Source organism: Microcaecilia unicolor, chromosome 2, assembly GCF_901765095.1.
Source record: "Microcaecilia unicolor chromosome 2, aMicUni1.1, whole genome shotgun sequence".
Taxonomy (NCBI): Eukaryota; Metazoa; Chordata; class Amphibia; order Gymnophiona; family Siphonopidae; genus Microcaecilia; species Microcaecilia unicolor.
This window is the reverse complement of record NC_044032.1, coordinates 220,116,881-220,131,021: the sequence shown is the minus strand read 5'-3', so window position 1 is coordinate 220,131,021 and position 14,141 is coordinate 220,116,881. Positions and strand designations below refer to the sequence as shown.

General features: G+C 42.1%; 1 protein-coding gene across 1 annotated transcript in view; it reads left to right on the top strand.

Annotated features, from left to right (window-relative positions):
• Positions 1–14,141, top strand: part of VPS13A (vacuolar protein sorting 13 homolog A) — a 556,982-nt gene that overhangs the window by 350,678 nt on the left and 192,163 nt on the right. The window contains exon 53 of the mRNA XM_030193720.1: positions 1,932–2,061. Coding sequence (XP_030049580.1) covers positions 1,932–2,061 — 130 coding nt within the window. The remainder of the gene's footprint in view (positions 1–1,931; positions 2,062–14,141) is intronic.

Sequence of the window (14,141 nt, the reverse complement as noted above, 5' to 3'; positions counted from 1 at the left end):
CCTCCACAAGTGTAACAGGTAGGGGGAGGTAGAAGCCTGGGTCCACCTGTCTGCAATGCACTGCACCCACCACTAGACTACTCCAGGGACCTGCATGCTGTTCTAGTGGACCTGAGTATCTGAGGCTGGCATAGAGACTGGCAAGTAATGCTTTTTATCCCATTTTTGGGGGGATGGGAGGGGGTTAGTGACCACTGGGGAATAAGGAGAGGTCATCCCTGATTCCATCCAGTGGTCATCTAGTTATTTAGGGCACCTTTTTTTTGCCTTATTCATTATAAAAATAGGTCTAGCTCAAAACGTCTTAGTTTTAGTCCTGGACAGTTTTGTTTTGTTCCATTATGGCTGAAAAACGTCTAAGTCTTAGGAAAAGGTACAGCGAAGGGCGACGAAAATGATAGTGGGAATGGGACGACTTTCCTATGAAGAGAGGCTGAGAAGGCTAGGGCTTTTCAGCTTGGAGAAGAGACGGCTGAGGGGAGATATGATAGAAGTGTATAAAATAATGAGTGGAATGGATCGGGTGGATGTGAAGCGACTGTTCACGCTATCCAAAAATACTAGGACTAGAGGGCATGAGTTGAAGCTACAGTGTGGTAAATTTAAAACGAATCGGAGAAAATTTTTCTTCACCCAACGTGTAATTAGACTCTGGAATTCATTGCCGGAGAACGTGGTACGGGCGGTTAGCTTGACGGAGTTTAAAAAGGGGTTAGATAGATTCCTAAAGGACAAGTCCATAGACCGCTATTAAATGGACTGGAAAAATTCCTCATTTTTAGGTACAACTTGTCTGGAATGTTTTTACGTTTGGGGAGCGTGCCAGGTGCCCTTGACCTGGATTGGCCACTGTCGGTGACAGGATGCTGGGCTAGATGGACCTTTGGTCTTTCCCAGTATGGCACTACTTATGTACTTATGTACTTATGAAAGCCCAAGTCCCGCCCTGACATGCCCCCTTGAGATTTGGATGCACTTCTGAGGGCCTTCATAGAAAAACATCTAAAAATAGGTTTCCAAAATACTGATTTGGACATTTTTGGTCAGAAAAATGTCCAAATGCTGTTTTATGACACTTTTTAGATGTTTTTCTGTTTTGAAAATGAGCCCAATACTGTCTGCTAAGCAAGTTGTGTAAGCTATGCCATACAACTAAGATCCAGAGCAGATTTTGGAAATTACCAAAATTAACCTATGCAAGCAGAAATAAAGAGCAAGGAACTAAGTTATTTATGTGCATCTATGCCTTAGCCCAGTCAGTCAGGTTTTTGGGATATCCACAATGAATATTCATGAGATATTTCTATGCACTGCCTCCACAGCATGCAAATCTCTCTCATGAATATTCATTGTGGATATCCCAAAAACCTGACTGGGGTACCTTCAGGATCAGGTTTGGGAACCACTGTCTTAGCCTTTAGTACCCCTGACCTTAAGAACATTAAAGATGTAAGTAGTAAATAATGTGTGCTAGCTGCATAAAGAGTTCCTTATAATAGTTATGTTCTTTACTGGAATTGTTTAGTACTGCTAAACTTTTCCCTGACCTGTTGATGACAGTAGAATATAACCTGAACCAATGATTATCCATAGCTTGAGTCTTATGGTCTATGATGTGAAACTATTGACCTGTTAACCTGACAATGTTTTTAAATAAAAGGGCAAGGCGCCTGTGTGGGGCTGAGACAATCCTGTGTGACTCCACTGTGATTGAGTGGACCGGACTCTCTCCGCAAAGACCTTTGCTCGCTCGCTCTCTCTCTCTCTCTCTCTCACTCTGTGTGTATATGTATATATATATATATATATATATATATATATATATATATACACACACACAGGATGAATATATGTCAGTAGTGTGTGTGCCTTTGCAAGTAAACGGTATTTGCTATTACAAATAGAATTGTCTTTGTTGCTCTGTACTGCAGTCCTGCCACAGTAAAAGGAAACAGTCTTCCTCCAGGAAAAGCAGTGATGTATACATGGGCTGATGCAACAGGTTCCAGAGTTCTGAGTTGGAAGTGTGGGCATGGAGCTGGAGAACTAACTCATGTAAAGGTATCTATTGTACTTCTCTGAGGAATCCTTTCAAGTGCATTCATTCTGTTTCCTTAAGCAGCGGAACTTTGACTCATACCTACACATCTTCTGCTGAGAGTAGATATCTAACATGGTTCTGTTGGTGAAAAAAAAAAAAAAAACAGTTGAGTTAATTAATTCCTTTCACTTGACAGCAAATAACAGTAGCTTTGATACCCAAACAGCAGCAGGGGGAAGAAAGGCCAACAAAATATGAATGTAGGATAGAGCAGAATCAAGAAAGGAGAGTGAACAAGAGAATACTGAAGGAAATGAGGAGAACACAGAATTAATAGTTCCGAGAACAAGCAGAATAGTAGTTCTCACACATGAGTGATGTCACTGGACCAAAGCTTAAGTCAGTGACTACAAAGCCTCTAGTGCTTTTGACAAGAAGTACATGAAACTAAAATGAAAATGACTAATGTTAAATTTTTGTGTGTGTATATATATAAGCAACAATCTGTCTAGGACAGCTTGTCCAAGTTCAGCCCTTGAGGGCTACAAGCAGACCAAGTTTTCAGGATATCCCTAATGAATATGCTTGAAGAGATCTGCATACTGTCTGTTTGCAGCCCCTGAGGACTGAACTTGGACAAACCAAGTCTAGGATATTTTATTTATAGGAGTGTAAATGACATGACATGCTCTACTGAGCATGAGTGGAAGGTCCTCATGGCATTAGTTTGGGACCACCTCAATTTATTTTGTTGCCACAGAATCCAACAGTTGTGTTTTCTTTGCTCTTCCTGGTAAACTTTCATGTTGGCCTGCCTCATTTTGGCACTTTTTTTTTTATTTCACTTACTTTTTTGAGTCAAAGCTTGAAGTTATCTTTCTTTTTTCTTGTGTGTTTTTGTACACTGAAACTGACGCATCATGCATCATCAGTCAGCTATTTTTGAAAATAGTCATTTTGATTTACTGTGGTTATTTTTCTCGTGGATCACTGAGAAAAGGAAGGCTGCTGGTTTCAAGATGTATATCTTCTGCAAGCACATGAAGGGTAATACTCGTAACAGGTGTAAAAGTACATAGGGTGAAGTACCTATGTATGTGCATGTTTTATAAACTGAGCATACTTTGCCCAAACCTCTCCCCCAAGCATTCCTTTATATTAATCATGTAACGGTAGCACTGCCTTGTCATAACACTTATTCTTGGAATAATTTTATAAGATACTGTTTATGCACAAAAAAAAAATCCTTTATAAAATTACCCCAGTTACGTCAGCTACCGAGTCTCTTGATTTATCTGTGAAGCTACAGCAGATGCTGGTAGCGCATCAACATCAAAGAAGCACCACTCCTCCTTGGAGTTGAGCTTAAGAGACCAAAGGAGTATATCCATCTCCTCCCAACGGATGACAGAGCAAAAATGAAGCATCAACATATGCCCGTGTTAATGCACAGTGCTAAGAGCAGGCAAATATTGGCTGTGGCCATATGTCCTTCCAAGCATCTCTGTGAAGAAAAATGCTGACCCTTGAGAAATTTTAGGGTATTGCATAATTGTTTTGGAGGGCTCAGATTGCAGTTACCAACAGCAATACCATTTGGGAAGTCCATACCAGATGTATTCCGTATATTAAGAAAGGTGGAGAGAAGAGCAAATGACAGCAAGCCTGGTTAAAAGGTGAAGTGATGGAAGCTATTAGAGCTAAAAGAATATCTTTTTAAAAAATGGAAAATGTATCCGAATGAAGAAAACAGGAAGCAGCATAAGCACTAACAAGCTAGATGCAAAGCATTGATTAGGAAGGCTAAAAATTTGAAAAGAAACATGCTGAAGAGACACAAACTCATAGTAATGACTCAGGCATATCAGAAACAGCCTGTGAGGGGGGTCAGTGGGGACTGTTAGATCATCAAGGAGTAAAAGGGACACTCAGAGAGGAAAGGGCCATAGTGGAGAGATTGAATTCTTTTTTTCTTCAGTCTTTACTGAGGAGGATGTAAGAGATATACCCTATCACAGAAATAAAGATAAACTGCAAAGCAAATGAAATGTCTGCTTATTATGGACATCCACATGTAAATTGAACCCTTTCTAATATTGCCATATACACATAAGATGTTTCAAAGTGTAAATGCTGGGATTTTTAAGTGGAAATTGTGAATAAGGCTTAAGTAACCCCCCATATTATCATGTACAGAGCTCCTTTATAACAATTATAATGCTTCTAAAATTACATGTTCGTGACCAGCAATCCACTCTGACTTCTAGATGAAGTATTTTGCAAGATCCCAGAAATATTTATTGCATTCAATCCATATTTCTGACCTTTTCACATAAAATACTTTGTGGTGAGAGGAAGTGACGTCACTTTCTGGGATGGCAGCATAACTGCAAAGCTCCATAGGGGTAATTGATGTTAAAAGCAATTCCCGTCATTTTTTTCTTGATATAAATTAGTGAAATAGTGCTTGAGTGCTTCTTGAAACCATGCCACCTAGGAAGAGCTTGGAAAGATTCCCCTACACCTTTTTTCTCTTTGGGGATTTCAGTAGAGGAGTGAGATGAGAGGAGAATCCATATTGGTGTAGGGGAGGGGGCAGAGAGAATGGTGGATTTGATTTCTACAGGGTGGAGGATTGACTGTAATTGGACTTGATGTCTTGGGGTTGAAGTTAACAGTATTGGAATGTTTGATGCTTTGGGATGCATGGGGTGAGTGCATAGAAAAGATGGGGTGGGCAAAAGGTACGAGTGTGATTTCTTGGGCGGCGGCGGGGGGGGGGGGGGTTATGGGACTGGCATGCTAGTGATGGCGATTCAGGAATTATGGGAGCAGCGCATGCCTTCTGGAGAATTGGTTGATTCCTCTGGGGTTGACTGACCTAATATGGAAGAGATCAGTTTCAGTGGGGATGTTTGGGGTGGATAGGGGTGGGGATGCAGTTCAGGGTCGACAGGTGGGTAAGGGTCAACAGAATGGGCTAACGATGGGTTTTAACTCTTCAGGAAGTTCTGTTCAGAGGGCTGGGGTGAAAGGGGGTAGAGGGGGTGAAATAGTGGCTGGGACCTGGAATATAAATGGGCTTAACAACCTGGGGAAACATGGTTTTTAAAGAATTAGGGAGAATGCAGTGGGATGTTGCATTTTTGTAAGAAACTCATTTGCAACTCCGTGATGCACCTATGTTAAACCATCGCACCTTTGAGGAAGTGGTGGTCCATCAGGGCACAGGGGGTAAACACACTGGAGGAGTAGCAATATTGCTTGAGCAGAATTTTGGGTTTACTGCACAACAGGTGTTTAAAGACTCGCGTGGTAGATGTGTGGCATTATGGGGGTTGTGACAAGGCAAGGAATTCACATTAATTTTCTCCGAATATAGGTCAGGCAAATTTCTTTCGAACACTCCTGGGGGGGGGGGGGGGGGGGGGAGATCCAGGGGTTTGTTAAAAGAGAAGTAGTGGTTGGTGGAGATTTCAGTGTAGCTCCAGATGCACGCCTGGACCACTCCACTGGGGCTGGGCACTATAATGGGCCCAGTCCCAAAACATTGCTTCACTTTTTGTAGGCCTTAGAAGTGGTGGATTGTTGGAGATTAATGTATGGAGTGCAACACAATTATACCTTCTCACATGCTACCGAAACAATGAAAAAACAACAATACGCGGACAACTGCAACAGAAGGCAAAGATAGGTACTTCCAAAATGAAGGAACGACAACTAATAAAAATCCACACATCACCAAACACGGACCCATACCAAAAAATTCAAGTGGGATATACAAACGCCAGATCAGTAGTCAATAAAACAATAGCCATAACAGATTGGATCACAACAGACAATCTTGACCTACTAATTATCAGCGAAACTCGGATCCATGACCAGAAGGACCCCATAATTTTGGAACTTTGCCCTCCAGGATACAAAATTACTCACTGGACAAGGAAAGAAAAAAGAGGAGGAGGCCTAGCACTAATCTACAAATCTCACTTTACTATAACAACAACTGCCGAATCGATAACACCGAAACTTGAAATCGCTTCAGTTAGAATTAACCATTCTGCCCTGATTGACAACTTAAATGTTGTCTTGTTCTACAGACCACCAGGCAATTGGCAAGAATGTCAATCACACTTTATGGATTTTATATCGAATACCTGTGTATCTAACTCCAACCTAATCATAATTGGGGACATAAATATACTACTACTACTACTTGACATTTCTAAGCGCTGTAACCTAGAAGACCCTAATGCAACCAACGCACGTGAATGCAAGGACTTCCTCCAGCTATGGGACCTTAGCTGGCCTAGCATGCAAGCCACCCACATCAAAGGACACACAATTGACCTCATCACACACAAACTATCCCCAGACCTAAACATTACACTAACAGATACAAAATGGACAGAGATACCATGGTCAGATCACCATAAATTAAGCCTCACCTTACAGTGATGGAAAAAAGGTACGTACCTCAAACAAGAGCCCACAACCTACACTACTAGAAGCCAAATTGACCCTGTAGCATTCTGGCAAGAGATCTACACCAATGATTGGACAGCACAAACAGATTCCTAACATTTTCTACTAAATTGGGACGACAGATGTAGGAACACACTAGACAAAATTGCACCATTACAAAAAAGGACTACACGAAGAACTGAAACCTAAAAACACATGTTAGGAGACTTGAGCGAGCATGGAAGAAAATGAAAGACGAACAGACACTCAATGCATGGAAACAACAACAAAGAAAATACAAATACTCAATAAGGCAAACTAAGAGAACAAACTACAAAACCAAAATAGGGCAAGACTACAAAGACGCACATAAACTCTACCAACTCGTGAATAAACTAATAGACACTACACCGGTGACCACAACCAGCACAGACGCCCCATCAGCAGACAACCTTGCCAAATACTTCAATGAGAAAATAAAACTACGATCCACGTTACCACTTAATACTGATCACGAAAAATTCATGGATTGCCTTGACCCAACTCCCGGTGAATACCCAGCAGATCGAATCTGGATTAACTTCGCTCTACTAACCGAAGAATCCATCACTCAAGCAATCAACAAATTCTCTAAAACCCACTCCAAACTGGATATATGCCCCAGCAGTCTAATGAGGTCTGCCCCCAAACGCTTCATAACAGACCTCACGTCACACTTGAATTACATGTTACAACATGGACTCTTCCCCAAGGACAAAGGAAACATACTTCTTACACCTATACCCAAAGACCTAAAGAAAAAATTAAGCGACACAACCAATTATCGACCAGTAGCATCCATCCCCCTGGTAGTCAAACTAATGGAAACTACTACTACTACTACTATTTAGCATTTCTATAGCGCTACAAGGCATACGCAGCGCTGTACAAACATAGAAGAAAGACAGTCCCTGCTCAAAGAGCTTACAATCTAATAGACAAAAAATAAATAAAGTAAGCAAATCAAATCAAATTAATGTGAACGGGAAGGAAGAGAGGAGGGTAGGTGGAGGCGAGTGGTTACAAGTGGTTACGAGTCAAAAGCAATGTTAAAGAGGTGGGTTTTCAGTCTAGATTTAAAGGTGGCCAAGGATGGGGCAAGACGTAGGGGCTCAGGAAGTTTATTCCAGGCGTAGGGTGCAGCGAGATAGAAGGCGCGAAGTCTGGAGTTGGCAGTAGTGGAGAAGGGAACAGATAAGAAGGATTTATCCATGGAGCGGAGTGCACGGGAAGGGGTGTAGGGAAGGACGAGTTGTGGAGAGATACTGGGGAGCAGCAGAGTGAATACATTTATAGGTTAGTAGAAGAAGTTTGAACAGGATGCGAAAACGGATAGGGAGCCAGTGAAGGGTCTTGAGGAGAGGGGTAGTATGAGTAAAGTGACCCTGGCGGAAGATGAGACGGGCAGCAGAGTTTTGAACCGACTGGAGAGGGGAGAGGTGACTAAGTGGGAGGCCAGCAAGAAGCAGATTGCAGTAGTCTAAACGAGAGGTGACAAGGGTGTGGATGAGGGTTTTGGTAGAGTGCTCGGAAAGAAAGGGGCGGATTTTACGGATGTTGTAAAGAAAGAAACGACAGGTCTTGGCGGTCTGCTGGATATGAGCAGAGAAGGAGAGAGAAGAGTCAAAGATGACCCCAAGGTTTCGAGCTGAGGAGACAGGGAGAATGAGAGAGCCATCAACAGAAATAGAAAACGGGGGGAGCGGGGAGGTGGGTTTGGGGGGGAAAATGAGAAGCTCGGTTTTGGTCATATTTAATTTCAGGTGGCGTTGAGACATCCAGGCAGCAATGTCAGACAAGCACGCTGAAACTTTGGTTTGGATGCAAGGTGAGATATCAGGGGTAGAAAGGTAGATTTGGGAGTCATCAGCATAGAGGTGGTAGGAAAAGCCATGGGATGAGATTAATGAACCAAGGGAAGAAGTGTAGATAGAAAAGAGGAGGGGACCAAGAACAGAACCCTGAGGTACACCGACAGGCAGAGGGATAGAAGTAGAAGAGGATCCACCAGAGTGAACACTAAAGGTGCGGAGGGAGAGGTAGGAAGAGAACCAGGAAAGGACAGAGCCCTGGAATCCAAGTGAGGACAGGGTATCGAGAAGTATGCTGTGATCGACAGTGTCAAAAGCAGCGGAAAGATCAAGAAGAATGAGGATGGAATATTGACCTCTGGATTTAGCCAGTAATAGGTCATTGGAGACTTTAGTAAGCGCAGTTTCAGTTGAGTGGAGAGGGCGAAAACCAGATTGTAATGGGTCAAGAATAGCATGTGAGGAGAGAAAATCAAGGCAGCGGCGGTGAACAGCACGCTCAAGTAATTTGGAGAGAAAAGGAAGGAGGGAGATGGGTCGGTAATTAGAGGGACAAGTAGGGTCAAGTGAAGGCTTCTTAAGGAGAGGTGTGACCACAGCATGGTATGGTAACCAAACAACTTACCAACTACTTAAACAAATTCACAATATTACATGAATCACAGTCAGGATTTCGATCCAACCATAGCAGTGAAACAGTGATAACCACTCTCATTACCAAATTTAAACAATTGCAACCGGAAACAATGTGCTGCTCCTACAATTTGACATGTCCAGCGCGTTCGACATGGTCAGCCATCAAATACTCTCGAACATCCTAGATTACTTCGGGATTGGAGGAAACGTACTAAGATGGTTCAAAGGCTTCTTAACAACTAGAACTTATCAAGTGATTTCAAAATCAAAAACGTCAACACCTTGGAAACCCAAATGTGAAGTACCACAAGGATCACCACTCTCACCAACCCTTTTTAACTTAATGATGACACCTTTAGCTAAATCGTTATCCAACCAATGACTCAACCTGTACATCTATGCAGACAATGTCACGATATACATCCCGTTCAAGCACGATCTAACCGAAATCACAAATGACATCAAACACAGCCTCCAAATAATGAACTCATGGGCGGACGCATTCCAACTAAAGATAAACGCAGAAAAGACACAGTGTCTTATCCTATCCTCACAATATAACACAAATAAACACAATACCATAAACACCCCGGATTATACCCTTCCGGTCTCTGATAGTCTGAAAATTCTGGGAGTCACAATTGACCGAAATCTCACACTTGAAGACCATGCAAAAAATACAACAAAGAAAATGTTCCACTCAATGTGGAAACTTAAAAGGGTCAAACCTTTCTTCCCAAGGGAAATATTCTGCAGCCTAGTACAATCAATGGTGCTAAGCCACCTAGACTACTGTAACGCCATTTGTGCCGGATGCAAAGAACAAATCATTAAGAAACTTCAAACAGCTCAAAACACAGCAGCTAGACTCATATTTGGGAAAGCGAAATAAGAAAGCACTAAACCCCTAAGACAAAAACTACACTGGCTCCCATTAAAAGAACGAATCGCGTTCAAAGTTTGCACCCTGGTCCAAAAAATTATACACGGGGAAGCCCCGACCTACATGTCAGACCTTATAGACCTACCTACTAGGAACGCAAAAAGATCAGCATGCATATTCCTCAATCTACACTACCCCAACTGTAAAGGACTAAACTACAAATCCACATACGCAACCAGCTTCTCCTACATTTGTGCGCAACTATGGAACACACCACTGAAGGCCATAAAAACAACACAAGACCTAACTATCTTCCGAAGGCTACTGAAAACTGACCTGTTCAAGAAGGCATACCATAAATAACCATCCAGACTATTAAAATAATAAGATTGATCGTGACCCAGACAGAACCAAACTCTTATCATTTGACTGACCAACCTCATTACTATCAACGAACAAGCAATACCACTTTAATACTAATGTCGAAAATGATTTTTATATAATTGATGACCTAACAAATGTTACAAACTAAACTATTACTCTGGAACCTATGTGAAATACCATAATGTATTCCTCTTTACCATGTATATATGCACCTTAATGCAATACCACTTTAATCCTTATATCAAAAACGATTTCTCTATAATTGATGATCTAACATATGTTACATTCCAATCTATCACCATAATGTATTCTTCCTTATCATGTATGTATGCACCTTAATGCAATACCGAATGTAATTCTGTTACCAGAAATGGCAATCGCCACTTTCGGCAAATGTAAGCCACATTGAGCCTGCAAATTGGTGGGAAAATGTGGGATACAAATGCTATAAATAAATAAAAACATATACCCGTATTGATGGGATTTGGATTTACCGGAATATGTAGGGTACATTGGGTGAGTCTACTATTGGTACTATACAAATTACAGATCACGCTCCAGTGTGGATCAAGATTTGAGGGATGTGGAAATTAAGGGGGCGGGGTTTTTGGAGACAATGAATCACTGTTGGGAGATGAGAAAGTGAGGGTGGAAGTTTGTAAAATTATACAGGAGTTTTGACAGCTTAATGGTAATGGGGAAGTGAGTGATGGCTTTTTATGGGATGCACTGAAGGCGATGGTACGAGGGACCTTGGTTAGATGGGGGGCTCGGAGGAAGAGGGAACGAAGGCTGCTCTCACTTCAGTTATGAAGTAGGTTACTATTACTTGAGAGTCAACATAAAAGGTCGCCTACACATCAAGTATGGCAAGCGTTATGAAAAGTAAGGGGGGAGCTTGCACAACTTCAGATGATGGAAGTGAATTTCATGAGAACAAACCTTAAGCAAAGTTTTTTTGAATTTGCAAAGAAATCGAGTGCAATGTTAGCTCGCTTTCTTCGGGCGCAGAGAATGAGGTCTACTCATAAGATCCAGGACAGTGGGGGTCATTGGCAGTATACTGATTTAGATATTCAAAATTGGTTTTTTTTACTTATTACCAGGACTTATATAGAGCATCAGGAGAGTCTGTCTCCGTGATAGCCCGTTATTTGGATTCTATTCCCCTTACATGACTTAATGAGACAGTATGCACAGCTGGGTGAACTCATTAGATTGGGGGAGGTGCATGGGGTTATTAGCAGACTACAGAATGGGAAGGCTCCTGGCCTTGATGGATTTACAGCATGTTTTTATAAAAATTTTGTGGGGGAATTAGGGGACTTATTGTTGCGCGTGGGCAGTGGAGTCCTTGCAAGACACTGTTTGCCACAATCTATGGCTGAAGCAGGAGTGACAGTGCTACCAAAACCAGGGAAGGATCCATCAGTAGACCCATATCTCTTTTGAATGTTGATGCCAAGATATTGGCTAAGGTTTTGGCCAATAGATTGACTAAGATGCTGCCGAAGTTGGCTCACATAGATCAGTCGGGTTTTATCCTTTGGCATCAGGTGGGTGATAACATCCGGTGCACCCTTCATTTTATCTGGGAGGCTCAGAGCTCCTTGTCTAGTGTGGCTTTCTTGGGAGTAGACACGGAGAAGTCTTTTGATCGAGTTAGCTGGACGTTTTTGCAAGGGGTGATGCATCGAATGGGTCTTGGGGCAAATTTTTGTTCTTGGATAGAGATATTCTATTCTGCTGCGAAGGCGTGTCTCTGTATCAATGGGTCTTATACCTCCTTTTTTCATGTTGGTAGAGGGACTCGGCAGCGGTGTCCCCTATTGACCCTTCTGTTTGCGCTTTATATAGAACCTTTGGTGGACTTGATATGTCGGCACCCAGATATTTGTGGAATCCAGGCGATGGGAGGGAACATCGCATTGCTCTTTTTGCTGATGATGTGCTACTTATATTAGAGACCCAGGCTTGACATTACGTATTGTAGTGGAGGTGTTCCACGAATTTGAGAGGTTTGCAGGATTGAAGGTTAATATGGCTAAAAGTGAACTCTTTGGGATTTCTCTATCCCAAATGGAGGAAGATAGGTCGAGAGCAGCTTTTGCATTTAGATGGGCTTCTCATAGGACTTGCTGTTTGGGAATTAGAATACCTCAGGATCTCGGTAGGTTATTTTCATTCTATTATGACAAGATTTTGGATCAAATTCATGTAGAATTGTCCCTTTGGAAAGGGTTATGGTTATCTTGGTGGGGCCCTATTGCGGTGGTAAAGATGAATTTGTTACCCAGGTTGCTGTTTTTATTTCAATCTTTACCTATTTGGATCCTGTGGCATCTTCTTAGACATCTACTGGGTTCTCTATTTCAGTTTATTTGGAATAGAAAGCGTCCCCATCTTGCAGAACAGGTTCTTTAAGGGTGCTCAATAACAGGGAGGGAGAGCAGTCCCCCAGCATTGAATGGTACTATTTTGCAGCTCAACTCCAGATGTTTTTAGATTGGGAGAGGGGGAAATTTAAACCTGCTGTTTTGGTGCAACAGTCCTATTTTCCCCTGTGTCCTTTAAGCTGCTCCTTGTGGATTACTGAAGGATTTGGGGGAAAGTTGTTTGGAACCCAAAACCCTTTTGTTCAACATCTATTTGAGATCTGGGGAGAAGTACGGAGACATTGGGGCCAATTGGATTTCTTCTTTCTTTATTTATTTATTTATTTATGACATTTATATCCCACATTATCCCAAACAAGTTTGGTTCAATGTGGCTTACAATAAACAGTATTGGATACATAACAAAGCATTACTCACTTAGTAATTGTTATACTGGAACTGGCGATCGCCAATACAGTACTATGTAAGCCACATTGAGCCTGCAAATAGGTAGGAAAATGTGGGATACAATGCAACAGATAAATAATGCATAAGGAAGTAATTTGTTGTAAGAATACAGTATCATAAACATACTGGGATAGCTATGGATTTTAAACATTTAGAAAATCTATTATGAATGAGAAATTGTACATGAAGCAAAGAGAAAGTTAATGGTAAACAGAGTAATAAGCAATTCAGGTAATAATTAATTGTTTGAGATATGGTTGTTCTTTGTGAGGGTTTGTTTGACTAGCACCGATTAGGTGTGAGCCGGATTTTGTGGCCTGGAGAAAGAATGCAACAGTTGCTTGTTGGAAACAATTGGGGCTGATCCCAGTGGCCCACCCACTTAGGGCTCAGGCCCACCCAACAGTAGCACACATTTAGTGGTAGCTGGTGGGGATCACAAGTTCCACCAACTGAAGACTTCCCCCTGATGGTAATGAAAATGCTATTCTCCATGATACTGGCACCTGTGCATGCTCAGTTTTCAGCACATCCCTGCTGCAGACTGTCAAGGCAGAAAGAAACATTTTCCCGCCATCTGAGATATTTTTTTGGTGGTGGGGGGGGGGGGGGGGGGGGGGAACACTTGGTGCCCACCTACTTCTTGCCTAGGCCCACCCAAAATCTGTTGTCTGGCTACGCCTCTGGCTGATCCACTTTCAGGATGTCATGACAAGGGGTCGAGTTATGTACTTTGAGGCCTTGCTTTCCATGCATGCTCTCACTAAGGGGGATTTTTATCCCTATCTGCAAATTCAGCACTATATGCACACACAGGGTTGGCATTGAGAAGATCCCCATAAGCTGGAGTGTTTGGAGAATTTATGGTTACTTTTGCAGAGGTTGCCTAGGCCCATTTCGGTGATTACAGATTTATCAGGGGGTGGGATTCCAATCCATATATGTTCCAATGCGCCTGAGAGACATATTTGCAGTGTAAGTTCTCTGACTTTGAATGGGAGACCATGTGTGGAGAAGTACAGAAGTCTTCACTATGTGTG